At 49.7% G+C, this 26,449-nt stretch overlaps 1 protein-coding gene across 5 annotated transcripts in view; it reads left to right on the forward strand.

Annotated features, from left to right (window-relative positions):
- Positions 1 to 705: 705 nt before the first annotated feature.
- NSMF (NMDA receptor synaptonuclear signaling and neuronal migration factor) overlaps positions 706 to 26,449 on the forward strand; it is a 45,849-nt gene continuing 20,105 nt past the window's right edge. For 3 of the 5 annotated variants that reach the window (XM_086625223.1, XM_086625222.1, XM_086625224.1), the window contains exons 1-3: positions 706 to 812; positions 9,897 to 9,958; positions 21,587 to 22,066. In XM_086625223.1, the coding sequence (XP_086481349.1) occupies positions 706 to 812; positions 9,897 to 9,958; positions 21,587 to 22,066 (649 nt within the window). The remainder of the gene's footprint in view (positions 813 to 9,896; positions 9,959 to 21,586; positions 22,067 to 26,449) is intronic. The other 2 variants (XM_086625226.1, XM_086625225.1) reach the window with 1 other exon arrangement.

A 26,449-nucleotide genomic window follows, 5' to 3' on the forward strand; every position in this document is an offset into this window, starting at 1 on the left:
TTTTCAGCACGACCTTCATCACTGCGTCTGCCCCACGAGCCGTGGGACCCCGGGGGTGCACCCACCCACCGCCCCGCCACCACCACAGCGCCCGGCTGTGGAACATAAACCTTCCAGCGGCTCCATCCAAGGCAGCCTAGAGTGTAACGTCAAAAATCCTGCTTTTTTTTTTTTTTTTTTCCCAGGTTACAGGTCTCTTTCCCGGCGGGAGCGCGGAGGGAGCATCCCCGCGGGCCTCCCCTCGCCGCCGGCCGGCGGCGGGTCATTCACTCGGGCGCGGGCAGGCACCGACGAGCGCAGGGCCGCGGTAACCGATGGCTGCGCCGCGGGGGCGAGGGACAAGCGCCCTTCGGCGGGGCCGCCGGGCCGAGACACCCGCCGGGCCGAGACACCCGCCGGGCCGAGACACCCGCCCCGCCGCCGGCCCGCCATGATGTCAGGCGGGAGGAGGCGGGAGCCGCCGGCCGAATATAGCGGCGCTTCCTGGGCGGCGGGCCGCGCCCGGGCCCGCCCTCCTGCCGCAGTCAATGAGGAGGCAGCGGCCGCGGCGGAGCGCCGCACTCGCCGGGGGCAGCGCGGCGGGGCGGGCCGGGGGGCGCCGCGGCGGCGGCATGGCGGGGCGCTGAGGGAGCTCGGGCAGCGAGGGGCGGCGGCGCGCCCCGGCACCCGGCCCCGCCGCGGCATGGGCAGCCGCGGGGTCGTGCGATGAGCGCTCGCCGGGCGGCTCCCCCCCGCGCGAATATGGGCACAGCCGTGTCCAAAAGGAAGACGCTGAGGAACGAGGCCATGTCGTCGGTGGCGGCTAAAGTGAGGTGGGTGCCGGGGGCGGGGGGGCTGCGGGCGCGGGGGCTTGCGCCCCCCCCCGGGGCCGGAGCGGCGGCTGTGCGGGGCCATCGGGGCAGGGTGCGCCTTCCCCGGGGGTCGGGAGTGGCAGCCTGGGGTCGGAGAGCTCGGAGGGCGCCCCCGGGGCACCGCCGGTGCCCCCCGAAAGCGGCCGCCCGCTTGCAGCCGGCTGGCGGCTGCGGGCGGCCGCGCTCCCCCCGCGCGCAGCGGACCTTCAGCCGCTGTTCGGTTCGGCGGTTCGTCTCCAAAGGTGTCCCCGCTTCTGCCGCCGGCTCGGCCGACATCACCCGCTGGTTTTGTTTGCCAGGCTGGCGAGGAGCGGGTCAGGAGTGGGTTCCTCAGGGCTGGGTCTTTCTCATCTTTGGGAATGGGAAGCGCGGTCAGGTCGCTCGGTGGTTTCTCGCCAGCTGAAATGCCATCGGCGTGTTCGAGGGCAAAGGCAGCAGCTTTCTTCAAGGGGTCTCTTCTCCTTTGAATGGAAAACCTGTCGTGTGAAAATCTGCACTCGCCACGTCTGCCCTCCCCAGCACTGTCCCAAGCCCCCTCGTTGACCAGTTAAAAGATTTGGGCTCTATATTGTGCCCATTATGTTTTTATATCGTTTGTCCTACAGTGTAGAATTTCACTTACTGTCTGGTCCCAGTGCTTTTAGTATCCAACATGGGAGATCCTAGAAAATGTATTTGCTGCTCAGTTGTACTTAGGTTGAAAAAGATGAGCTTTCCCACGGTGCCCTTTGCCCAGAGAGGTGGAAAAGACCCTTCTCCCACGCCGCAGCGCAAGTGTCACGGCGATCATCCGGTGACAGTTCGGGGGCATTGGCGCAGCTTTTCAGCTGCTCCTTCAGCACAGCTGTGCAAAGGGGTAGTAGGTCTGTCAGCATCTCTGCTACATCTAGACTAGCTCTTGGCTGCTGAAAAAAATGGGAAGAAATAAACTTTTCAGCTGCATTATATAACATCTCCTTTGTGTTAGACGAAATTGCATTAGAATAACCTGGAGTCATGTGTAGGACTCGATCGGTGCTGCTGAGAGATCTCAGGCACCTCTGTCTGACTGGAACTCAGCGTTATGGCACCTGCTGTGCCGGGAGGAAAGGTAGTCTTGTGGCTTGGAGTGAGGAGATCCAAAGATGTCTATATATTGCTGTTTATGTTGTAAAGAAATCCATCCGTCAAAGTCTGGAGCATCTCTGGAGAACGTTGTCTGGGCAGAACCTGGAACTTTACCCTCTGTTAGGATACACCTTGTTCGTAACCAGTAAGGAAACGTGAGCGCTTTCAATGGCGTTCAGAGATCTGGAAGTGGGATTTTTATTGGCAGGTGTCAGCCAGGTGGGTACACAGAGGTGTCACAAAACGCACCATAGCTGTTGTAACGGGGCTCTGGGTGTAGGATTAGAGAAGCAGTCACACAAACAGCGTAATCGGTGCGATTTCAAGTGCTAGTGTGGGTGTTTCAGAAAAATTAATGCATTTCGAACGCTACGACCATTTAGCCCACACCAGGATGAGCAGATGCGACTCAAGTATCAACTGTGTAGAGTCCAGGAGGTGTCTCTGGGATTCGGGTTTGCTACGTACCTTCTGTAACTACTGACGAGCTGCTGCTCCTGTCGTGTGGGAGCTCTGAGATGTCTCTTGGTGGTGTGAATTGTGGTGGTTTGACCAGAAAAGTTAACTGAGTGAATTTGGGCTGGGGAACATAAAGCCCTTGAGGAGTGTCTGGTCACGTAGACCATGGCACAGGACAGCTGCTTTTATGAGTCTCCCTGTTCATGCCCTGCACTTTGAAATACCTAATCAAAAAAGCCTTTGGGAAGGGCAGAGAACTTGTAGAGGAGCTCCCTGCCTTGCCTCTTTGCATGAAGAAGGTGCTGGTGGGGACAAGCGCTGCCGGCGTGCCTCCACCCTGCCCCTCCAGGCATGTCTCAGTCCCTGCCTCGTGAGGTCTCTGCCACCCTCAGAAGTTCTACAGTGGTGATGACCCACCGGCTGAAAGGTTTCCTCCCAGCATCCCAGGGCACATCGCACACAGCTCCGCTGCTCTGCCCTGGGTCCTCCTCCGTGTATCCCCTGTGTCCTTATCTATCTTTTGTGCAGTGAGGAGGCTCTGCAGGACAGTAGATAAGGGTCTATTCTGTCCTTCCAAAGAGCGTGGGGAACTTGGGTCACCTGTGTGGTAGTGCTGCTGCAGTGACAGGTCCCCTGCAGTTTTGCGTAGGCAGCTGTGGGATCCTGTCCTCGTGCTGCAGGAGGAGATGCCCTGGGATTGCTTCTCTGCACCTCCTGAGCTCTGCCCTGTTCTCCTGACTTCTCTTTTTGAAAGAAAAATTATCTCCTGAAATTCCCTGCAAGTCCAAGTGGCTCCTAATGTATATTTATTATACGTGGCTGGGGTGTGTGTGTGCATTTGACTGTCTCTCTGAGCAGGGAGCATCATTTCTTTGCTGTCATGAGTAATGTGGTCTAAGCAGAAGGTGCAAGCTCCTTAGGTTCTGAAATTAAAATCTCTGCAGAGCGACTCAGGGGAGTCTCCTGTCCCAGGAGAATTAATTAAGCTCCATGCAGTTTGTTGTGTGCTAGGTCTTTTAAATAGCTTCTTACAAAATAATGACAGAGTCGCTCTGTGCTGGTGGTGTGGAGAGCATCCGCGGTGCTGCTAACTTTGGTCTCTGTAGTCTCGTTTTCTCCTGAGAGAGTTGCAGCAAACCGTGCGCCGATTCGGCGCGCGGCGCCCGGGAAGCGACTGCGGCTTTGGTCGGACTCGAAGCGCTTGTGTGTGAGATCCCGCTGTCGTGCCGTGTTTCCTTCCCATGTGTGCTTTTTTTGCCTTGCAGCTCCCGGGACACGAGCGCTGAAGGGAGGGATGACGTGGTTGTCCTTGAGTCGTGACCTTGGTGCTGCCCCTCCGCTGACAGCTCCCCGGCTGTCGTGGTTTGGGCTCGTGCAGGTTCTCTTCGGGGTCCTGCCTTGCGTGGTGTCCGACACGTGCTGCTTGGCTTCCGTAGCACACTTTCAAGGGCATAGATGGACCAAAGCCTTTAGAAACAGGCTCTCTTTGTCCTTGCTGCCTTGACGCCTACCGAAGAATCCCGGCACCCCAAACGTGGCAGTAAAGTCAGTCTTTTCCTGCAGCTCTGCCTTGTAATTACTCTGGTCTACAGCTTTTCCTTGGGAGCGTGTGATAGCGCGAGCAAACAGACACGACGCTTTCGCTGGGTGTTCCAGAACCATCTCTCCTTGCACAAGAAACGTTTGAGTCGAGCGTGTTGTTCGTTTTACCTAATTTCAGGACTGTGGCGTCTAGTCCAAGATAGCCCACAGAGAGATAAGATGTGGCCTCGCTCCCTCTCTGCTGACTAGAGAGTGGGTTTAAACGAGGCCACGAAGCGTTAATCACTGCGAGTGGGTAAATCTTGCGCTGACAGCGTGCCGAGGTGCTTGAATGCGTTCCTTATCCTTATCCCAGGTTTCTTACTGCGTGAGCAATTCTTGGCTGAGATCAGGGTGCTTCATGGAGTCTAGAAATTTTCCTGTGAGTGGTATGGACTCTCATGCTTCGATTACCTTGTTCTTTTAACTTCTTGCTTCTCTGTCCTCCCTCCTGTTCAAGCTTTGTGACTCTAAATTCCTACAAGACTGTGGGGTCTTTGACTTTAAGATCCATTGCTGACGTCTGATTTCCCTTTCTTGAGAGTGAGAATTTAGGATTTTAAAATTTAGCATTAAAATTTTCCAGCTACCATCTCCCTACATAGATATTTCAGAAAACTAATTTTTGTCAGGGTGTTGTTACTATTAGGTTTCAACAACGTAGGTGTCAACAGCTTCTAGTGACTGAGCCGTTAACTGTGGATGTGCTGGCGGTGTTCCCCTCTCTGCTCAGAGACAAGCGCAGGATTGCTGCTGTAGGAGGACGTAGGTCCTGACGATGCAGGAGGTCCCTTCTCTCCTGTTTTCCTGAGATGCAGCACTGTCAGATACTGTCACAACAGAATCCTGCCGCAACTCCTCTGGGCATTACTTCTGAAGGAACACGAGAAGGTGGTGGGTGTTTGTTATTTTTCCATGTAATACTCCGGAATAGTCCAGGTTTTGCTTAGCTTGCTGCCATGCTCTAAATTGAATTATCTCAGGTCTTTCATGTGTCTCTGGGTGTTTCAATACACATTTTGTCACTCAGTTCAGTGTCAGTTTGGTGGATTGCGTAAATTTGTGTGCATCAGTTTCTCATAGCTGCTAGTTTGCATCAAGGCCCCTTTCATCCTTTTGATGCGATTATTTCAGAGACATGGAGGCTATTCCATGCTCATCACGTTGGAATTGAAATCTTTTTATTTGGTGGCTTTCCTCTTTCTAGCAAGTGTATGTTTAGACCGTCTATGCTTCTTCACAAAATCTCAGTCGGTTTTTCTTCCAGACCTGAGTCCAGCTTTGCCATCTAATGCACGGTGAGTACTGAAAAATGCCCTCCCGAGGGCAGCTGCCTTTGCTGCCTGTGTTGTGCTACCCCATCCCACCCTCTGTGCTCCTGAAGTCATTCTGATGGAGAAGAAGCTGGAGAAGATGGTGGTGTTTTCTCTGAGGCAACAGCAGTCTTGTCTTTACTGGTTAAACTCAGTGGCGCAGCGTGGCAAGGCTATGGTCCCTGGTTGATGTCCTTTTGTTAAATCAAGCTGTGCTGACTGTGTAACATACAGGTCTGACCTGCCACTACAATGAAAACCTCTTTCTAGATGAGTCAGGGCTAAACTTGTCATGTCATCAGCTGATTACCTCTCAGTACTACCTGCTCATTTGTATGCAGCTTTTGCAGTGTCCCACGCTCAGGGTTATAGCTCATCGGCCCGTGTATCTGTAAGGCACCTTGTGCTTTATCTCATTTATGTGAAGCAAGTTTGCTTTTTTATCTCTTGCCAGTTAAATTATCCTGAGGTGTCTCCGCTCCGAGCCCAGCTGAAGGGTTTTTCTGTCCAGTGCCATCAGACGGCTTGATGGGACTTGAACTGCCTTGGCTGTGATAGCGGAGGCAAAACTGAGCGGAGAGAAAACGACCATTGTGTGACTCGTATTAGTACAGCGTGTCGAGAAAAGAAATAGAAAAGAACGGGATGAACAGGGCAGCCACCCTCTGTTTGAATTTTGCTCGGACTTTATTTGATCAAGTCAGTGGGTCACCAAGGAGGGGGGTGGTAAATGGCACGTTAAGGGTACGGGTAGATGCTGGCAAACTGTGGCGACTGTGAGCACAGCGAGGGCGGCGAAGGGACACAAAAGGCTTGGCAAGGGGGCACTGGGCATAAGGAGCCAGCGTGGCCAGCGAGTCCCCTTGGCAAAGGGCACACGCAGACATCTGTGGGAGATCAGCTGAGGCACAGCCAAGGAGAAGCCGATGGCACTTGGGAAGCAGGAGTGTGGAAGGGAACCACTGAGATAACAGGCAAAAAAATTAGTCTGCAGTTTGCAGTGTAATTGGCTGGAAAACCCCCGTCGCCCATTGTACTGCGCGGGCGTCGTTGCCTTATTAGCTGTCGCTAGATGACTGTGATCCAGCGTCCACGTTCCTTTGCTCTCCAGTCGGCCTGCAGCGTCTGGGAGCAGCGGAACAGCAGTGACAGAAGTGCAGGTTCAGCCCGGGCCGGGCAACAACGTTCTGGAGTAGCTCTGTGCTCCTCAACTGTGCTTCTGAGCTGCAAGGAGAGGTCTGGGTACCGTCTGTTCTCTGGGAGCTCTGGCACTTGGCATTTTATCCTCCTACCTCATCTGCTTGGGGAAACAGGAGAGTGAGGTTAGAGACACTGCAGCACCTTTAAACTTGGGCTGTTATTCCGAGTGACGCTATTGTCGCTGCGGAACACGGTGGGATGGAGGATGGCAGTGCTTCTCTCTGGCTCCGTGTTAGCTGTTTGCAGTTTAGGTCCTAGGAGATGCTTGGAACTAGGTGTTTTGAGCCTGTGGTGTGCAAGCTGAGGGTGAAGCGTTGGTTCAGGTTTTCAGGCAGACAGATCTGCTTCGGGCATTGGCAGAGAGATGAATGGCGAGAATAACAGATGAACTAACATGCTGTTGAAGCTTTTGAACTAGTCACAGACTAAGTTTTATCATCGTATTTCAGCATTTTTTGTGTAAATCACCATGTTTTCTCACTGATAATTTACCTGAGAACTTGCTCGTTGTTATTTTTTCCACATGGAATGACTGCTGATGCACAAGAGAAGCTTCAAAGTCTCTCCCAAGAGTGTAAGTGCCCTTTTTGTGAATGGTGTTGATGATGCCTTGCAAGGACAGACATGGAGGAAGCCTTGGAGTCCCAGAAGTCTTGATGGAAGAGATCTTGGAAGTCTCGAGCCCAGCCGTCTGCTCAAAGCAGGGCTGTTGCCAGTGCTACGTGAGATCAGCCATGGCTTTGGCTGAGCCTTAACCGCCTCTGCGATGGAGTGCAGGAGTAGCTCGGGAGTGCTCTTGCAGCTGCATAGCCTGATGTTAGAATCATAGAATCATTTAGGTTGGAAAATCCCTTTCAGATCATAAAGTCCAACCATAAACCTAACACTGCCGAGTCCACCACTAAACCATGTCGCTAAGCACCACATCTTGCACCTCCAGGGATGGTGACTCAGCCACTGCCCTGAAGTTGCCACACTCCAGCTCCCAGCTTTATCTGTGTGTTGCCCCAGAACCAAGTCCTGCTTTTTGTCGAGACAGAAAGGTGGTGGGTGCAGGGAACGTCTGAGGCACTAGCCCTCCCATGTGGGTGAACCATGATGGTCATCCCTTTGTTCTTTGTAGTGGAGATTGCGTGTTAATTGTACCGCTCCCACGTATGACAGAGCCACTATGTGACCATCTCTGGGCATGCTTAACCATTGAGGAAGACAGTTTGGGCAACTACCACCCCAGTCTGGTGTCTAAAGGTACAGTCTGGTACTAGACAGGCAAGAATCTGGAGATGGAAAAAACCTCAGCACTGTCTGTTAACCTGTAATGACGCAGAAGATTAAACCTTGCTTCTTGCACAGCTCCAGCTGCACTGCTCCAAAGCATTTTGTATTTGGCTGTGCTGAAATTTAGTCCCAGGGAGATTAAATTACTTTTTCCTCATCGTTCATATCGATCCCCTGTTGCTGGCTGTGGATGACAAATGGACTTCCCACTCCTTCCAGCTCTAGTTGCTCTGGGAGGTACATTGCAGCTTTTTTAATCTTTTCCCCTTTGGGAGGGGGTCTGTAAAAGCAGTGGGGGAAAATCCTGGCTACACAAATTGGGATATGCCGTGGCATTGGGTAGCAAAGCAGAAGGTTGTTTTGGAGGTCAAAGCCATTTTCCACTTAAGTCATTAATGGCTGTTATGAGTGTAGCCTCTTGTGGCAGCTTGAACTGGAAAGGGATGTTCTGAGGTTGGGCACCTCTGAAGGAGGACAGTGGACGCGATGATGCCTTGGTATGGAGAGTCTTCCCTGTTGCAGCAAGTCTTCGTCTCCTCCCCCAAGAGATGTTGGTGTGCTTGCAGGCTGAGAGCACTGGGCTGCTGGCTTTTGTTGGCCCGGCTTGCCAAGGAGGGGGATGGCTGGTTCGTCTCCCCGTTTGCTCCTCCGCCCCGGGCTGTTCATTGGCAAACATCAGCCTGATTGTGATGCTGCAGACCTTGGAGAGATTGTTCTACAAACCTCGGGAAAATGGATGGCTGGGGAAGAGCTAGTATTAGGTCTCGAGTCACAGGTCTGTTGGGTGCAGGAGAACAAGCACAGCAGCAGGATGTTACAAATGTCCTGGCAATAGGAGACTGGAGACTGTATTTACTGTGTACCAGGGAATGCATGCCTTGACCAAGGATTCCTTTCCTGTGTGGGTTGCAAGCAGAAAGCTTTTTCCTAGTTGGAATATTCATAGGTTCACTCTCTTATGTAGGCCTTGGTGTGTGATAAGGGGTGAGCTCACCCTGCCTGGTTGATTCTTAATATATTTCTGTAAAATCTCAGTCATCCAGGAGACCTGACTCTGTCGGAGAACCAGGAACTGCTTTGGTGGGGTGTTGTGGGGGTGTCTCAAATAAGGTTGTCCAGTAGTCCGAAAACTGACATAGTTGATGCTTGAGAACTTAGGGTGAAGGACAGTAAAATGGGTATTAGCATTCATGTGTAAGCTGTGGTAGCTCACAGACAGGACCATTCCAGAATAGATGGCTGGGGTGATGGTTGAGATTGCGGTGGAGATACCTTCTTCCCTGGGCTGCCCAAAGGGGTTTAACTTAGGGTGGTTAGACACAGCCATCCAGTTCCTATGTGCATCACAGAAACAAGGCCAAGTTTAATGCAGGTGCATTTCAATTTTTTTCGGCTTTAACAGAGAAGCTGAAGACTAAAATAGTCCTGGGCTTGTAGTCCAACTCTGTTTTCCCCTTTGGCTGAGGGAACACGGAGGTGTGTTAACCAGGAAGCCCCCAGTGCTATTGCAGCATGTTTAAGAGCAACGAAACTAGTGAAGGGTTTAGAGAACTTGTCCTATGAGGAGCGGCTGAGGGAGCTGGGACTGGTCAGTCTGGAGAAGAGGAGGCTGAGGGGGGACCTTCTCGCTCTCTACAGTTACCTGAAAGGGAGTTGTAGGGAGATGGGGGTCGGTCTCTTCTCCCACATTATGAATGACAGGACGAGAGGGAATGGCCTCAAGTTAGGCCAGGGGAAATTTAGGTTGGACATCAGGAAAAATTTCTTTCCAGAAAGGGTTGTGAAGTATTGAAACAGGCTGCCCAGGGAGGTGGTGGAGTCCCCATCCCTGGAGGTGTTTAAAAACTGTGTGGATTTGGTGTTGAGCAACATGGTTTAGGGACCCTGACAGTGCAGGGTGAACGGTTGGACTCGATGATCCTGAGGGTCTCTTCCAACCAGACGATTCTATGATTCTGTGATTTAGATAGATGTTGCCTGAAGCTGAGGGAAAGGCAGCTGCAGGAAAACAGCAGTATACTGATACTGAACTGTTCCTTGGCTTTTAACCATTACCCCTCTGTTTTTTTCTCTCCTTCACTGCCTTCTGTGATGCTTGGATGTGCAGAGCGGCAAGGGCTTTTGGAGAGTATCTTTCACAAAACCATCCTGAAGGTAGAAACGGCTCAGGTAAGAGAATTCACATGCCTTGTTTGTATCTGTATGTGCATGCACCTGCTTGTTAATAGGCCTTAAAATGAAAGTGTCTTTATTTTAATTGTCAAGGGTTAGTGTGAGATCTCAGCAGCAGAGAGGCAGGAGGAATCGCCGTCTAGATCTGTGAAGCCCTTGAGGAGAAAAGGCAGTTTGGTGACTCAAGGGTTGGGGTGGGCTGTGGGGACAAGTTCAGTTTTAGTGGACAAGTGCCCTGTCGGAAATTCACCCCTAGAGCTGGTGTCCTTGGAAGAAGTTTCAGCTGGGAAGTGAAAGGCTGCACTGCACAAGGCTTCTGCACTGGGTCCCTCCTGGGTCTTGCTTTCACTGGGGAATAAAAAGAGGTGAGTTACAGTGTGTGAACTGACGTGCTTAGTGTACGTGCAGCAATCTCTCTCTGCTAGCAAAGGTAGCCTCTGGATTTATTCCCAGGGTTTCCTTCAACAGGGGTTAAAACGAGATTGGCCTTGTCTAGTTGAGGACACCAGCATGTGCTAGTTCATGTGTTAATTTTTTAAATGTAGGAATCGCCCCTGTCGTCTCTGATCAGTTCTCCTTGATGGGCAAGGGGGCATGAGAGAACCTCACTTGACACAGGGTTCTGTCTTCTCCGCGGGGAAAGAAATATTGTGCAGACACTAAATTCACTACAAAACCTGTAGAAAATCCTGTGGAATCCACAGAAAATCCTGTGTGAACAGTAACAGATTATCCTGTAGCATCGAACTGCTTTGCAGGCGACAAAGTTATTAAATAGAACCTAACGTAGAGTGATGTTATCGTTTTAGGTAAACTGTAAGGGCGTGTGTTCCATTAAACTTCTAAGGTGGGAAATGCCTCTTGCTAAAAGTTCAAGCCCAGTCGCACTGGGCTCTGACAGCGGCTGAGTGAGCCTTTTTTCTTGGATCTGTTCTAATGACCTTCAAGTTGTCCTTGGCTGAATTGTGCTAACTCTGAATAGAAGGGCTTTAAAACAACATACTGCAATTTTCTTTGAATTTTTGTCAGGCTTGAGGAACTCCAGTGAGACATTACTTAACAATATTTGATCTAAGAACTGCCCGTGGTGGCAGGAAGGGAAGGGTAGAAAACGGCTGGGGTTTAACGCAGCTGAGATGAAGCGTCGGTGAGGCAGAGGGGAGGAAGGGGTTGGACACAGACAGTGCAGAGACAGGCTGGGCAGGTCTGAGGAGGCTTCCCAGAATGGCAACGACATTCCTTGTCATGGCCGTTTTTGTGGCTGCATCTGTCAGCTGGAGTCTTTGCTGGTCCTTTTCTGCAGTCCCCCACCCCAGTTTCCAACAGGGAGGAGTGTTGTCTCCTGCTGGCTTTATAGTGCCCTTGTAGTACCGGTGGGGTCACGTTCAGGCCAGATAGACAGTCTCTGTTGGAGATGAGGGGAAATGGTGGATCTGTTTGGGTGCCTGAGACCTGGAGAGCCCTGGTCAAAGCTGAGTAGGAGCTTCTCTGATGCCCACTTACAAATCTGGTGTTTTACTCAGCCTTATGGGTGCTCCTAGTGCCTCATTCCTCCCTGACTGTAAGTAAGGAGAACATGGAAATGGAGCTGATGTGACTCCAGGATAATGCACCGCTGTTGGAGTCCCCAGACCAGTGCTTGAGCCCTCTCTGTTCTTGTAACATATCCGTAAGCTCTTCAGGGAAGCCTTCTCATATCCACTGCCCCCTTGACATGTCAGGCTTTGGATCGTATTTGAATCCAAGTGAATTTAGTTGCCACAGATAAGAATCAAGCAGCGAGAGGTACACATGGAAATACCACAGTCCTTATGGGATCCTTAAGTATTGACTTGGAAATAAATAAAGTTCCTTAGAAATGACTCTAAATGCTTATAGAAGAGGAAGAAGAAGAATCATAATTTTTTAAGTCGTCTTTTGAAATTCTGCAGTGTATAATTTAACACAGTCTGTAACATTTCTTTATGAATAGCCATGGTAGGAAGGTTGTTATCCTATGAAATTGTTGAGAGTAGAAAATTTGGCTCCCTTTTGTTCATCCCGGTAGTCCAATAACAGAGAAGTCAACTCTTTCCTTCCCACAGAAATTCTCCATAACTCAGTATCGCTTTCACAGGTTTCTGAACGCTTCGCCTTTGGCTCGGCGGAGCACTTAAGCTGTTTGATTAGCTCTGATCCAGTGACTGCTGGGAAACAAATGAAGGGCCTCTTCTACGGAAGCTGGAGATGTAGCACTTCTACAGAAGTACCTGAATCTGCTCCAACTCATCACTTGGCTGAAGAGAGCAGGGAGAGGCAGTGTTACCGCTGTTCAGACCCATCAGTATCCTGTAGTTAAATTGCTGCTTGCATGTTTTGGTGGCTTAGGTCCAGAAAGCTCAGGACACTGAAGAATTGTGTCCTCGGTGCATGTATGTCTCTGTTCATAGCACTCTGGGCTTTCACCATGAGTGTCTTTACCTGGTGGGATAGGCCTCTCTTCTGCTGTAATGACCCTGGCTGCATACGTGGATGCTCCTGGCACTGCCCGCAGACTGCAGGTGGCATTAAGGCTCTGCCGTGGGTGTGAATGGAAGGAGGCAGGCCTTGGCTTCAGTAGTTGATAGCCCAGTGTGGGAGAAGGATTGTGGTCTTTGAGGAGCAGGAAGGTGGCAGAGCTGTCAGTGGGACAGTGGAGGAGGAGGGAAGGGCAGGATCCTCCTCTTCTGCAGATACAGGAACTAGAACCCTCCTCTCGCAGCAGAGGACAATCCTCGTGCAGAAAACGAGGGTGTGAATCTTTGGGGTGCTGGTTCTTTTGAGGGTCTACCTGCTCGTTCAGCTCCTTGGCAGAAGGGTGGAGCTCCATGATGCCCCAGGCAGATGCAGGAGACCCACCGTCTGGATGGAGATGCCGAGTGTGCAGAGACTGCCCCAACTCTCTCCATTTGTGCTGCACTTGTTCTCTGAGGATCATCTATTTTGGTTTGACTTTTTATATCTCAGAGTCCCTTGACTCCAAGGGAAGGAGATGGTGTAACGGCTCTTGCATCTCACCTCTTTCTTCACGTTCCACAACTGATCAAAGAGCTTATTCTTTGTTGTTGACTTTTACACCCCAGAGTCTATTTCTGGTGGCTTCTCTGGCGAGTTTGTGTGTGAGTGTGGCAGAGCAGCTTTGAGAAATTGTGGAGTGGTAACGAAGAACTACAGAGGGATTGTATATCAGCAGGATGGGCCAGCTGCCACGTCCCAACATTTAAATGAGGGGTGAGTTATTTGCAAGGCTTTGTTTACCTTCTGTTTTGAATAAAATTGCAGTCCGTGCTCTGCTTCCTTCACTAGGGCAGCGGGTATGGAATTAGAATCATAGAATCATAGAATGGTTAGGGCTGGAAGGGACCTTCAAAGGTCATCTAGTCCAACCCCCCTGCAAGGAACAGGGACATCTCCAACTAGATCAGGTTGCTCAGGGCCTCATCCAACCTGGCCTTGAACGTCTCCAGGGATGGAGCATCCACCACCTCTCTGGGCAACCTGTTCCAGTGTTCTACAACTCTCATGGTAAAAAATTTTTTCCTAATATCCAACCTGAATCTACCTCCCTCTATTTTAAAACCATTACCCCTTGTCCTATCACAACTGGCCCTCCTGAACAGCCTCTCCCCATCTTTCTTGTAGGCCCCCTTGAGGTACTGGAAGACCGCTATAAGGTCACCCCGGAACCTCCTCTTCTCCAGGCTGAACAGCCCCAACTCTTTCAGCCTGTCCTCATAGGAAAGGTGCTCCAGCCCTCTTATCATCTTCATGGCCCTCCTCTGGACCCTCTCCAACTGGTCCATGTCCTTCTTATGTTGGGGAATTGAACATCAGCAGGAGGTAACGAGGATTGCAGGATACCACAGGGTATACGTGCAGCAAGAAAATGTGAGGAAGAGTATTTGTTGTTGGTTACAACTTCTGATTCTTCCTGATGTGAGGCCTGAGAACTTCATGGCTCAAAAATATTGTTTGACTGTCCCTATTCAACTCTTTGATGTCTTATTCTGGAGGAGGCTGTTCTGGGGAGGTACATTTCCCTCTGCTCCTCTGTTGCTCGGCTCAGAGTGCGCTCACCATGTTCTGTGAGGTTACAGCAGGGATGATGGCAATACAGATTTTTCTTCCCTTTTCTTCCCTTTTGGAACAGGGGAAGAAAAGGGAAATACCACAGTCCTTATGGAATCCTTAACAGATCCCTGTTGCTGGCGGAGGATGAAGGGGTTGCCCCCTTGGGATTGCTCAGATTTTTTCCTCTTGATCTTTGAGATATTCTGAGGAATTAGCAAAAAGGGAGGGTTAGACTCTGCTGCAGCTGGCAGGACACAGATCTGATAAGGAAGCTGGTGTCGTGGTAATGCATCTCCTGCTCTCTCCTTGCCTCTGTTCGTTACTGGCTTACTCATGCAGGCTGAGGGTCTGGGAAGGTTCCCAAGAAGAGCACTCTCCCATCTTCAGCATTCATTCTGACTGCAAGGCTGTTGCCAGAGTCCTTGCTGACTCTCGTAGCTTTCTGGTACCTTCCAAAGACTTTCCATCTTGTCTGTGGCATGGTTTTAGTGTAAGAGTGAGTGTCCCTTGGGACAGATCTAGATGAAGGATGGGGCAAAGGATTGAAATGTTGTGAAAGGGAAGTGTAAAAAGGCAAAACATAGAAGAAATAATCACTCAGAGTCTCACCAGAGCTCATGGGATAAGGAGTTTTGGACATTCCCAGAGTCTCCTTCTCCCACCTTAGGTGTCAGAGGCCTCCACTGAGATACAGTTCCAGTGCACGGAGATAGAGAAATCTAAAGCAGTGAGAGGAGGAAGATACCCAGGGCATGGGGCGGTGAAATGAAAAATGACAGCGAGCAGAGCGTTGGAGAAACTTCCTCCTGTCCGGGGAGAAGCAATGATGCGTCCCAGTGAGACGGATCCTTCGCTGAGGAAATAGAGGGGGCTGTGCTGGGATTTTTTCCTGTTACTTTTTTTATCAGGCAGTTTCTATTTTGCTCGATTGGGTGATTTGGAGGGCAGCTGCTGCTGCTGGAGTGCCGGGGCTGTCGCTGTAGGATGCAGCGCTCGTCCGCCCGCTGCAGGCTGGCTGCTCCGGGCGAGCTGCGCGGGAAAGGCTCCGGGAGCCAGAGAGAGGGAGAGATCCCAGCAGGTGTAAGGCGTGCTGGGTGCCTTGGGCCAGAGCTGCCTAACAAGTCTTGACCCAAATTTGCTGTGGTTATTGCAAAACCAGCACGGCTACTCTGATTTGCATCAGCACAAGCCAAAGGGGATAGTTACCTGAAACTGGAAGAAGCTTCTTTCTAAGCTCAAAAGAGGTCATCTTCGCTTCTTTGGGGTTTTTGTGCTCCATGTTTCAGCTGTCAGTGAAAACGCTGAGTGCGTAAGGAGACAAGGGCCCCTCTGAGCTTCCCCAAGCCCAACAGCAACGGGTGGCGGTGGCAGGAGGAAGAGGCGCTCGCCGAGGGTGCTGTGCCACGTGCAGCCAGCGCTGGGGCCGCCGCCTGTGCGTGCACCGGGCATGAGTGCGTGCGGAGGGCAGGAGCCGTGCGACGGACGGGGGTCCTGACGCTGCCAGGGGCTGGCACGGGGCTTGGGAAACTCCGGCACGAGGCTTCGCGGGCGCCGCGGGCGGAGCGAGTGGCCTGCGAGCTGTGCTTGTTGGGAAGCCATGAAGTGAGGCTGCAGCTGCACGGTGCTCCAAGAGGGACCGTCAATCCACCAACGTTTTTTTCGGAGCCTGATTGAGGGTGAGCACCAAGCCTGCCTTTTTCTCCAGAGGCTGTTTCCCTATCCCCAGGACAGAGGCCAGCAGCTCCTGGTTTATCCCTGTGCTGGTGTGGTGTGGCTGCCTTGAGCAATGGGGGTGACCTTTCTAGAAGGAGCCCTGCTTTGGAGGGGGCTGTCAGCAGCCTGAGTTCAGGGCAGAGCAGGGATGTGAAGTCCCACCTCGGAGGGTCTCAGGCAGCTTCCAGGGTTGGCCGGCACAAGTGGGTGTATCCTAAAACTTGCCGTGGAATATGTCGTTTGCTTATAAAGTGAATAAAAGCATAGGTGACTGTTACCATGGCAATGCTGAGGGCAGTGGTGGAGCTGCCACTTGCTCCTTTGGGTCGTGTCTCACAGTAACAATTTCATCTGTTCACATTAATGTTACAGGCCAGACTAGAGGTTACTCATCTGTAAGGCACAATGTCAACAGCATCTTCAGTTTGTTTGTTTTCTTGGCCCGCTTCAGCACAGAATACTAATTGGAACCATTTTGTCACAGGTCAGGGACCTTCTGCTTTCACAGATCAGCTCCCTCGCTGAAGCAGCCCTTGCCTTTTCTCCGTGGCTGCGCAGGGACACGTGTGATGTGCCTTCCTTGGGAGCAGTGGGGTCAGGGTGCCCGTGGGGTCACAGCGGGGCTGGCTTGGTCAGCCTTCGGGTGATCCCATAGTGAGCGTTGCGCGTGATGTTCGCTTGCTTGACTCTGAAGCTACTGCACAGCTGAAATGCCACTGTGACCTTTTTTTTTGATTGTTATATCTCTGTTTTTATATCCTTGACTCATGCTTCGATATTTTGGAACAGATTCTGTGGTTTTTACCATGCCTATTTCTAAACTGTGTTTCGACCTTGCGGACCAGCGAGGATGGCTGCCAGCCTGTCTCGAGCAGGAGCCCTGTGCTGGCGGGGTCACGTTGCAGTGCCGTAGTGTTGGGAAGGACAGAGGTGACATGGCAGGGAGCTTGGCATGATGGCTCTGATGCACACTTGGAGAGGGAGCAGAGGAGAACAGGGCCTGACGGCCTCTCAGCACACCTGAGGGGCAGCGGGAGGTGTACAGGATGGCTCAAAACTGAAGCTGCAAGAGAAACTGCTCAGCTGTGCTGTTGGAAAAGACGTGGCTGTTTTTGCAATGCCTCTAGCCAGTGCACCCTCTGCCCTCCTCATTGAGGGCATCACCTGGGCTCCTACTGGTGTCAAATACAAAAAGCGTTAACTTCATTCCTCCTCCTACAAACAATGCTGTAAGTCCATCTAATGTAAACCTAAGGTCTTTCCATTCATCTTCAGTGCCCCAGACAGCTCTTTCATTTAAAGTTGGTACCATAAATGTCAGGTCCAGGGAGGTCCAGCTGAGGTGGAGCAGGGAAGAGAGGACTCTCTCTGAAATTTATTTTTCTGAGGTGACAGATTTTTTTTTTTAATAGAGTTTATCTAGATTCCCCTTTGCCACTTTGCTTCTGATGCTGGAGCTAAGGTTTTAAATCTAAGGTGCTTTAATCATCAGTTTGGCTGCTAAATACAGTAATAAATTTGGGACTTTTTTTTTAAGGTTCTGTCTATGCCTTGTGGCTATATTCTGCCTTGATTTATAAACTTCTTACCCTATGGGGTTACAAGGCAGTCTGCATCAGATACGAATTTGGCTCGGTGAGTCCCTCCACTGTTGTGAATGGGCATCAGTCAGCTGAGGCTTATCCCAGCACGTTTCCTTCTCTCAAGAAACATGACAGCAAAAGAAAATGTGAAAGTCTTTCCACAGTTAGTTACCTGCGTCAGAGCAAGGGCTCAAGTTAGAGTTACCAGGTGAGAAAGGATGTATCGTAAGTACTTAATAGTAGTAAGTGCCTAATTATCAGGAGCAACAGGAACTAAGAGTGTGGATTCTTTGTTTCCCAAGATACTGCAAATTAACCAGTGCAGGTTATCGTTGCTGGTGGTGGTTGTGTCTCTGGTGATAGGCATGCCTTGGTGACTGGGCTGGGCAGTGCTGCGTGGAAGGTGAAGAAAGACATTTTCAGAGAGGAGCGAGTGAAGCCAAAGAGACGTGTGTTCAAGTCAATAACAAGGGTGGTGAAGAGTGGATTGGCCCTCGAGACTGGACTTTCGAGCCCCCAGGCTCTGGACAGGCTTAGACTTAGCTCAGGTAGACAGGGAAGTGAAGAATATGATGTGGATGTTTCTGTTACCAATAGACATGTGATCCACAGATCAAGCACGTTGGTCCTCTTCCCTTCGTCTTGCTGTTAAGTATCTCAGGCACAATAAATCCATGTAGAGCACAAATCTAGATGAAAAGAAATCCATTTGAGGAACCTGACTTGTGTGCTCCAAGGAGGCTTTGCAGCTGCGTGAGACAAAGGTGTTGCTGATGAAAGCAAGTGGGAGAGCAGAGTTGTTACCAGGTCAGGTTCATCGGGGTGGTTGGAGAGGAGGGCACTGTGCCAGGCTTCCTGAGTCACGATGGCCTGGGCTGGTGTGGCAGTTTGATGGATCAGCTGGTTGTGGGAGAGGTGGCAAGAGGGATGTGAAAATGTAATGAAACGGAGCAGCAGTAACCAGGCAGAGGGTGTTAGCAGTGGTCTACTTCAGCTGACTCTTAGAAGGCAGTTTGATTATTGCTGAAGTCCCCTGTTTCTCGGTTCCCATCACTGAGCATCCCTGTGGCTTAGATTTAATTCAGCATTGGTTTCTGGACCAGCTTGACTTCTTTCCTAGCAGAAGTAAAATATTAACCTAACATGCCGTAGTGGAAGCAGGTGCAGTGCTTTGGCACCTGAATCCAGTTCACTGCAAGCACAGACAAGGGAACCAGTCACCGGTAATGTCTCCGGGCTACTGGTGTATGTGAACGCGCATGCGTGTGAACGCTAGCGCAGACCTGCTCCCTGAAATGGTGCAGGTTTGTTTTTAGAAGCCAATAATTCATTAGGACGGATGTTTGAATCGCTTTTCCTTCCATACTAATTTTTTTTTTCTGTAGATAAATTCTTTATTAACTAGAAGTCTTGAATAAAGCTTCACATTCCCTTTGCGTATGAAGTTGCTTCTCCAATGTGTGGTTACCGAAGGTGCTAAATTGAATCAAAAGAAATAATTATCCCGTTGTTTGACAAAGAGAAAGCACATTGGTGTGGTGGCATGCCTTTGAAAACCCCTAGATAAGTACAAGTGAAAACACCTTGAGTAAGGGACAAGTAAGGTAGGAAGAAAGGATTATCCTTGCATTTTGCATGCTAGATCAGACAGGTAGTTTAATGTCAAATATACCCGACCAAGAATTGTAACCTGTCACGACTTCAGTAAAAAAAATGACTCTTACTTGAAATCAGTCATGTCCCACTTCTGTGTCTGAGGCTGAACAGACCTCAGTGCCTATAAAACAGAGACTGGAATTGATCTCTCGGCACTTGCGATCATCAGCATTTTCAGACGTGCTTTGCTTGGGGCACTTCGTTTTTCCGTTTACCCACAGATACAGAGTTCAGAAGTTCTCAGATCTCAGAATCGTGATGTTGTCAGTGCGTGAGTAAAGGTGCACGGTCCTGTGTGTTTGTGCAAATGAGGCTGTGTGTCTTCCATAGAAGTATTCATTTCAGGAGGAACAGGGGCAGCTGTCAGCCACTATTTTGTGGAGTCTTAAGAAATGTGTAGCGTCATTGTGCCCACACGGATTAGTAAGCTTGACAGTTGAGACAAGTACTTAGAACTGGCCTTTGTTTTTAATTTAAAATATGGTGTGCTTGGCACTATTAGCTGGCATAGATCTTGGCAGATCTCGAAGAGTTGTTTGGTGGTATTTTCCCAAGACATGCCCACTCTAGAGCACAGTTAGTCTTGGAACTGGAGAGGGTCTGAGTTGCTGGAGAACAAATGTGATGGCCTGCTGCCTCTTGAGGGGTGACAAGCAGTTGGAGAGACTTTGGAGTCTGTGAACACTTTCTGCACTGGTTGGTCCATGGAACGGTATCCTGCAGCTGGTAGGACTCAGTGGACAAGCTGTTGAATGACAGCTGGTGGAGCAGCTTCTTCCACTCGAATGGCTTGCAGTTGTTCTGGTGATGGCCCTTGTTGTCCATCAGGTTCTCCCAAAGGAGGTGCATATGTCCATGCTGTCTCTGTGCAGGAGACCATGGGTGAAGCAGACCACTGCCCGCCTTTTGTATTTTACCTGGACAGTGTCAGTGAGGTGCATGACTCCTCACTACACCTAGGCATGCGTTTTGGATTTCATGTGAAGTCTGGAAAAACAGCATCAGCTATAGATTGAAGAGGCATAGCTATTCCTTTAGGACTCCAATAGACGGCTCCTCCTGGTCCATTCAAGGAGTCGCACAGCTGCCAGCTACAGCATCCAGAGACAGTGAGGTCTCACTAGGAGACAGTGAGGTGAACATGAGTTGTGTCAGCCTGAATGGTCCTGACAGTCACTTCTTGAGCAGAGTGGCCAGAGCCGTGTTTGTCTCTTAGTGATGCTGGAGGAAGTTGTATCTCAAGCAGAAGAATGAGATCGAGGTGACCCACTGTACCTATACCAGCTCAATTCAGTTCAGTCTTGGTTGCAGACAGAGCAGGGGAGAGGCCCTGGGCAACGTAAGGACGATCCAGGATGGGCTTCAGATTCAAAAGCTGAAGGTGTATGTCCTCAGCTTGGGAGGGCTCTTTTCAGAGGGGCACAAGAGCACTTCGTAGGAAGCAGAATGTGGCAGTAGCGAAAGGCCCATGTTGCACACACACAACATCAGACTTATCCTGAGATAAGTCTCTTCCTCCTTCATGTCTTCATAGCCAGCTACAAGGTAGGCAGACTGTTGCTGAGTTCTTCCAGGTCATGGCTCAGGAGCTAAAGGAAAGATGTTCATTAAATATCTAATGAAGTAAAGGCTTGGGTTTACTTTCTGCCTCTGTTTAAAATGCTGCTGTCTGTGCTGGACACTACTGATTTTGTTTTTTCTGGGGTAGTAGTCACATGAATAATGCATTCCCTGTTGAGCCTTTTGAAGAGTCCCCTAGCTGCTTCCCATCTGAAGGGAAGTGTAAGAGGTAATTAACAGCCACTTGAAAAAAGGATTAGCAGGTGGGTGGGAGCTGCTGTTGGGTTCATGCATGGAATTGCCATGGAAATGCTGAGATTTCCTGGCACTTCATCCAGTGTGTGGGCTCCAAAGATAGTTGCACTCATGGGCCTCTCTCCTTTCCATCTTCCTACCCTACAAAGGGAGTGGCTGTGTTTTCCTTCAGGGCGGCTTCCACAGGCTGTGTCGTCACCATCTGCCGGGGCCGGTGTCGCGGGGCTGTGTCGTGGCTGTTGGCTGAAGTCTTCTTCTCTTCTTTCATGTCAAACTAATTGGTGGAAAATCAGGGGCAGGAAAAACAAACCACGATGGTTTTGCCCATAGTAACTTGGTGCACAAAACGCTCGGAGTTTGTCACTTCTTAGAGAAGCTGGTGCTGGTCCTTGTCCTGCAGACTTTCACCAGCTCCGTAGCCCTCGTGTGGCCAAACCTACTGACGCAGACGGGACCGCGCAGCTGAACGGGGCTGTTTTGCACGTACGTGTTTTCAGGCTGTGCAGTGAGACCTGCATTTGCTTCCAGCCTTGTTTGGTGGCCACGCACGCTTAAAATATTGGGCATATTGGTGAGAAGTGTCTCTCGTTTCAGTTCCAGCTCTGGAGGTTTGGAGGTCTATGGGCATACGTTCATCTGAAAAGGTTCCTGGGGGAACTTACCCTCTCTCTCTCCCCCTTCTCCTTTCTGCAACAGTAACAAAGAGCTTCCTGAATTTGTTGGTGTCTGGGGTGCTTTGGTCTTAAGGAAAGTGTGCCATTTGTTTCAGATCACTTGTTAGCAGACTCCTACATCGGACAGGAGGACTCCCCTGAGATGCAGCAGGCGGCACAGAACAAGCGCAGGCTCTCCGTCATCTCAGACGGCAAGTTTGAGAGGAGCTTCTCCGAGGAGCAGTCAGAGAAGATGCCAAACGAGGGACCGAAGCCACGAGTCTACACAATCTCCGGCGAGAGGCCGATGCTGTCGGACCATGAGAACGAAAGTATGGAACTGGTGGTGATGAAGGGGGCTGCCCAAGAGGAATGCCACCACGGCCACCAAGTGCACAGTGCTGGCGGCTCTCACGGCGTTAGCAGGCATTGCAAGGGCTGGCCAGGCAGCCGGCCGGGCTCCAAGGAGTGCCCGAATTGCACCCGGCTGGCTGCCCCGTCCCAGCATTCCTTTGACCTGGAGCAGCATCAATCCGGCGAGACTGGGTGGCACAGAAAGAGGCTGGAGAGGATGTATAGTGTCGATCGAGTGTCTGGTAAGTAAGGGTGAGTGCTGGGTGCTAGAAGGACACAAAGGGACTCATCGACTCAGGGTTGGAGGGTGACACTCATGTTATCCCAGCACGGAGGTTTTGTTGCCATGTGCCTGGAACTGGGCTCTGCAGTGTTTCCCCTTCAGCACCTTGCTGGTGCCTTGTACCGGCATTCATGGAAAGGGATTGTCAAAGGGGGAGTTGAAAATAAGCTGAGTTCAGTTGGAGGCCAGCTCATCCAAGCCCCACTGCCTCTGCTTCCAGTTTGTCAGCAGCAGATGACCTGGGTGGTTTTCCTGCCAGCTTCATGTAGCTTGGTGTGGTTGATCTCTGCGGGTTCCTTTTCTGTTGAAGGAAGAGCAAGAGAGCAGGAGCAGTGTCAAAGCACCTACATTTATGCTCATCCAGGAGGCAGTTCAGAGCAGGACCCTCTCTCCTCTGGGGTGTGAAATCTTTGTGGAGGTGCTGGGGTGCTCCGAGGGAGCCCCAGCTCAGGTCAGGTACGGTGTTCTGTACTCTGGTGCATCCCCGAAATGTCTGTCTGCGTGGCTGGAAGCAGTTTACAGGATCCCTCACGTAGGGCCACCTCACGCTCTTTCCATAAATACTAGCAAATAACACAATATTGGACTTTCTTCTCCACTCACTATCCATTTGCTCAATGGTTTCAGGGAATAGGGCTTTTAATTATTCAATTACATTAAAAAAATCCCGATTGCCTTTAAAAACTTAACTATTAATCAAATATATGTCACAGTCTATGTGCTTTGAATTACAAGCTGGTGTGCAGTCCATCTCTGCCTGTCAGCTCTGTGTGTGGCTGGCAAAGAGTCTTGACTTAATTTGTCTGATTTTTCTTTTTTTTTTTTTTTTTTTTGTAAACACACATGAAGGCTTTTAGAGCAGAACGTCCAGCCAGGAAAGGTCAAGGTTTTCTCCTTGAAAATAAATTGAGTATGAGGACTGTGGAGATCAAACTGTACGTCTTTCCTGGGTTCATAGTTTTCTAGTAAATATCATAGTGATATTTACTGGAGGTAAAATCACAGAAAGGTTGGGTGCTGGACCATATTTTCATGCCTAGATGCTTGAAATTGTGACTAAATTAGTACATGGACTGGTACTAAAGAGTAATAATTAGGAAATAATTGATTATCAACTGTGCAGAACACCTGCAGTCTCGCTAATTCCTGTGCGTAGTTTTAAAGCGTTATTTCTCTGTTTGTTCCTCGTGGTTTTTAGGCTTCACATCAGACACTACCTGTGCATGTTTAGGCTTTATTATTTTTATTGCCTAAGTGCAAGAAGAGGAGTGAGAATTATTTTCCTGTATGGAAGCCTTTTATTTTTTATGAACTTACATCTGCTAAAAGATGACTCTGCATGTGATGACACATCCAGAAAGCTCGTGTGAAGATAAAAAAGGAAAGCCATTTCAGTCCCAGCCTTTCAGGAAAGGAGATCACCAACCTCAGGGACTTGGTCTTGTGGAGATCAGGGTGCTGAGTTGAACGTGTTGCAGCCTTATGATATGTACTGAATTAAGAAAGTGAAGGTTTCCTGTTCTAATGCTATGGGTTTGTGTTGAAAGCTTTCCTGGACAAATGAAAATCGTCCTGTACACTGTGGGACTGAGGCAGATTACTTGATACAGAACCAAAGAAGAGCTCCAGGACACTAATGGAAGAGTTTCACTCCTCACAGCTGGAGCTAAACACCTCTGTTTGCTGGAAAGCATGTCCTAGCAAATGCTGTAGAGAGATGCCACATTCCATGTATGGGCCTTGGGATTTATAATATGCATTTTCAACTAGGCAGCAATTTTTGTTAGGGCCCGTTATCAGTGTGAAATGGAGATATACCTTTCTGAAAATATACTGGGGTAGTTACTTAAATGGGAACAGAGTGGACAGCGCTGAACCTGCAGATGCCTCCATGAGTATTTTGTGTTTCGTACCAGCAGGCAGCGGCTGCCCTCGGAGCTCGTCTCGAGCTTCTGAGCGCTCGCACGTGTGGCTGCGCAGGCAGCGCTCTGCCTCTGAGGCCGAATCCCATCATAGCACTGGCATCGTGGAAGGAAAGTTTTTCTCAGCTGGGTCTCATTTGCACTCTCTATCCAAGCGTTGTTACTCAGAGAAAAACTGAGAATTGCATGGCACAACTGTCACAGGTTGCGAGAAGTATTTCTTGGAATGTCCTTCATGCGTGGCTAGCAGGGAAAACAGAGCAGAGATGAATGGAGATGAGAGAGAGAGGCTAATTTCCCCAGAGCTTCACTTTGCAGTGCTGCTTTCTCAGTTTGGATTTCCATGACTGCTGCAAACCAACGCTCATGGCAGTGCGGCCAGATTGGCATCATTTCATATGGATTTTTATGCTGAGTTTATGATGCCTAACACCGTTCCAGAGAAGCACAAGCTGTTGCCTCCTGCGCTGCTCCCAGCATCTGATACAAATACATCCACTCATGGACACGGGTGCTGAGATTTTCATGCAGCCTGGCAAGTGGCTGGAGATGCTGGACATGCTGGTGGTGGTGGTGGTGGTGGTCCTCCAGACTTACCCAGGCCCATGGTTCCTTGACTATTTCGTCACAGTTGATGGTAACAAGGAAGGAGAACAAGATGCTCTGCCTGGCCAAAAGGAGCATGCTACCTGCTCCTGCAAGCCAAATAGCCATACTCATAATCTGAATTTTAATTAGCTGGATGAGCTCTGGAGCTGAGCTGTGCTCCCTAGCCCCCAGCTGTGTGCTTCTCTGCTACTGTTCTACCTCTGACTGGCAAAGAGGCACCTCTGAAGGGTCACAAATCCTTTATTCCATTGAATGCTGTGGGTAGGGGAGTGATATCTTTCCTACATTGACTCCTGTCTATCAGAAAAGGAGAGGAGGCTTCCAGCGATTGTCCAGGCAAAGCCTCATAAGTATTTCAGCTGTTGTTATAAGCTCTGCTTTGAATCAAAGCCAGTAGCTTAAAAGCTGTAAAATATATGAAGACATTGTCAGTCTTTTGAGATGTGTGGTCCCTGAAGTGTCTGTACACAATTGCTGGCTAAAAAGGAATTTGTACAACTCCTCCTCCTTCACCATTTTTGAGGGTTTGAGACTTCAAACAAGTAATTCATTTACAGTCCGAGCTGTTTTGCATTTCTTATCTGTTTTTTGGAGGAGAGCAGGCACAGGAACTTCATAATAAGTGTTTAGCATACTAGAATGCAGTTTTCATTTAACATATGTATTTCCTTAGGGTGCCTTTCTACAAAGCTTGACATAAACTGTTGGCTGGGAAGGAGTGTCTGTTACAGCTTTCTGTATGATTTCTTGGAAGCTTCACTTCAAAGGAAGCCTCCCCAGTTGCATTTAGCATTTTTTTCCGCTGTTATTGCAGCTGCTTTTTGTACTTCCAGTGAACAGCAGGATCAATCTGTAGTAGATGGTCCGTACAAAACATTTGGTAAGATATCTGGTCTGTAGTAATTATGTCTGCAGTACGTTTGAAGAGTCTGATTGGGTTATGGCCAATGAAAGTGAATAAATAAAATACTCTTGACAATGCCAGAATATTAATGACTAAGACACCACAGTTGCTAATGATCTTAAAACTTGAATGAATGAAGCAAGACACATGATCAGCAACATGCGGCGAGGCATTAAGCAAGGAAGCTACAGACTGGACGTGAAGCAAGGTGAAAAAGCAGGTAGCCCCAGATCCCAGGGATCCAGTCCACTGAGATCTCACGTGTCTTGTGTCAGTGGATTTTCATACACCTCTGATTCCCAGCCTGACTGACTTCAGCCTGAGAGTTCTCAGTAGGAGCCACTTCTTGGTCAGATTCCTCCTTCTGGTCGCCACCATCCCACACACGTAATAGTGACTTATTTTGCTGCCTGCTCTTGTCGTAGTGGTCATTACGTGAAGATGATGAGATGTCCTGATGCAATGGACTTAGGAAATAATCTGCAGTTGGTTCAGGCAGGGCAGTTTACAAACACAGGGGACCAAGTAAGCACAGAGTTATCTGGAGATTGTCCAGCTGACTTGCTGTTTGATTGTAAAAGCAGAAAAAGTCATGATGGCCAGGTCATCAGGAGCAGGTGTGAGGGGTTTGTTGAAACTTCAATGGTAGAAATCAGGCTTACAGTTGGGAAGAGAGGAACGTGAGTGCTTTTCATCTTCCACGGGAGGCTGTATCAGAAAGAACTGTATGAATGAGGCATTTCAAACTAATGGTACTAAGGAAAAGGCAGAGGCCGGAAAAATGCTTATAATGAAAAATGTTTTTTTCCCCTGTTTTTTTACTTGTTCAAATGTCTCTTCTGTAATTCCTGGATTATTCTAATCTTCAGCATTTAGGATAGAGCTTTCATTCTTCATGTAGTAGCCT

This window comes from Tauraco erythrolophus, chromosome 22 (assembly GCF_009769465.1).
Source record: "Tauraco erythrolophus isolate bTauEry1 chromosome 22, bTauEry1.pri, whole genome shotgun sequence".
In the NCBI taxonomy this organism is placed as follows: Eukaryota; Metazoa; Chordata; class Aves; order Musophagiformes; family Musophagidae; genus Tauraco; species Tauraco erythrolophus.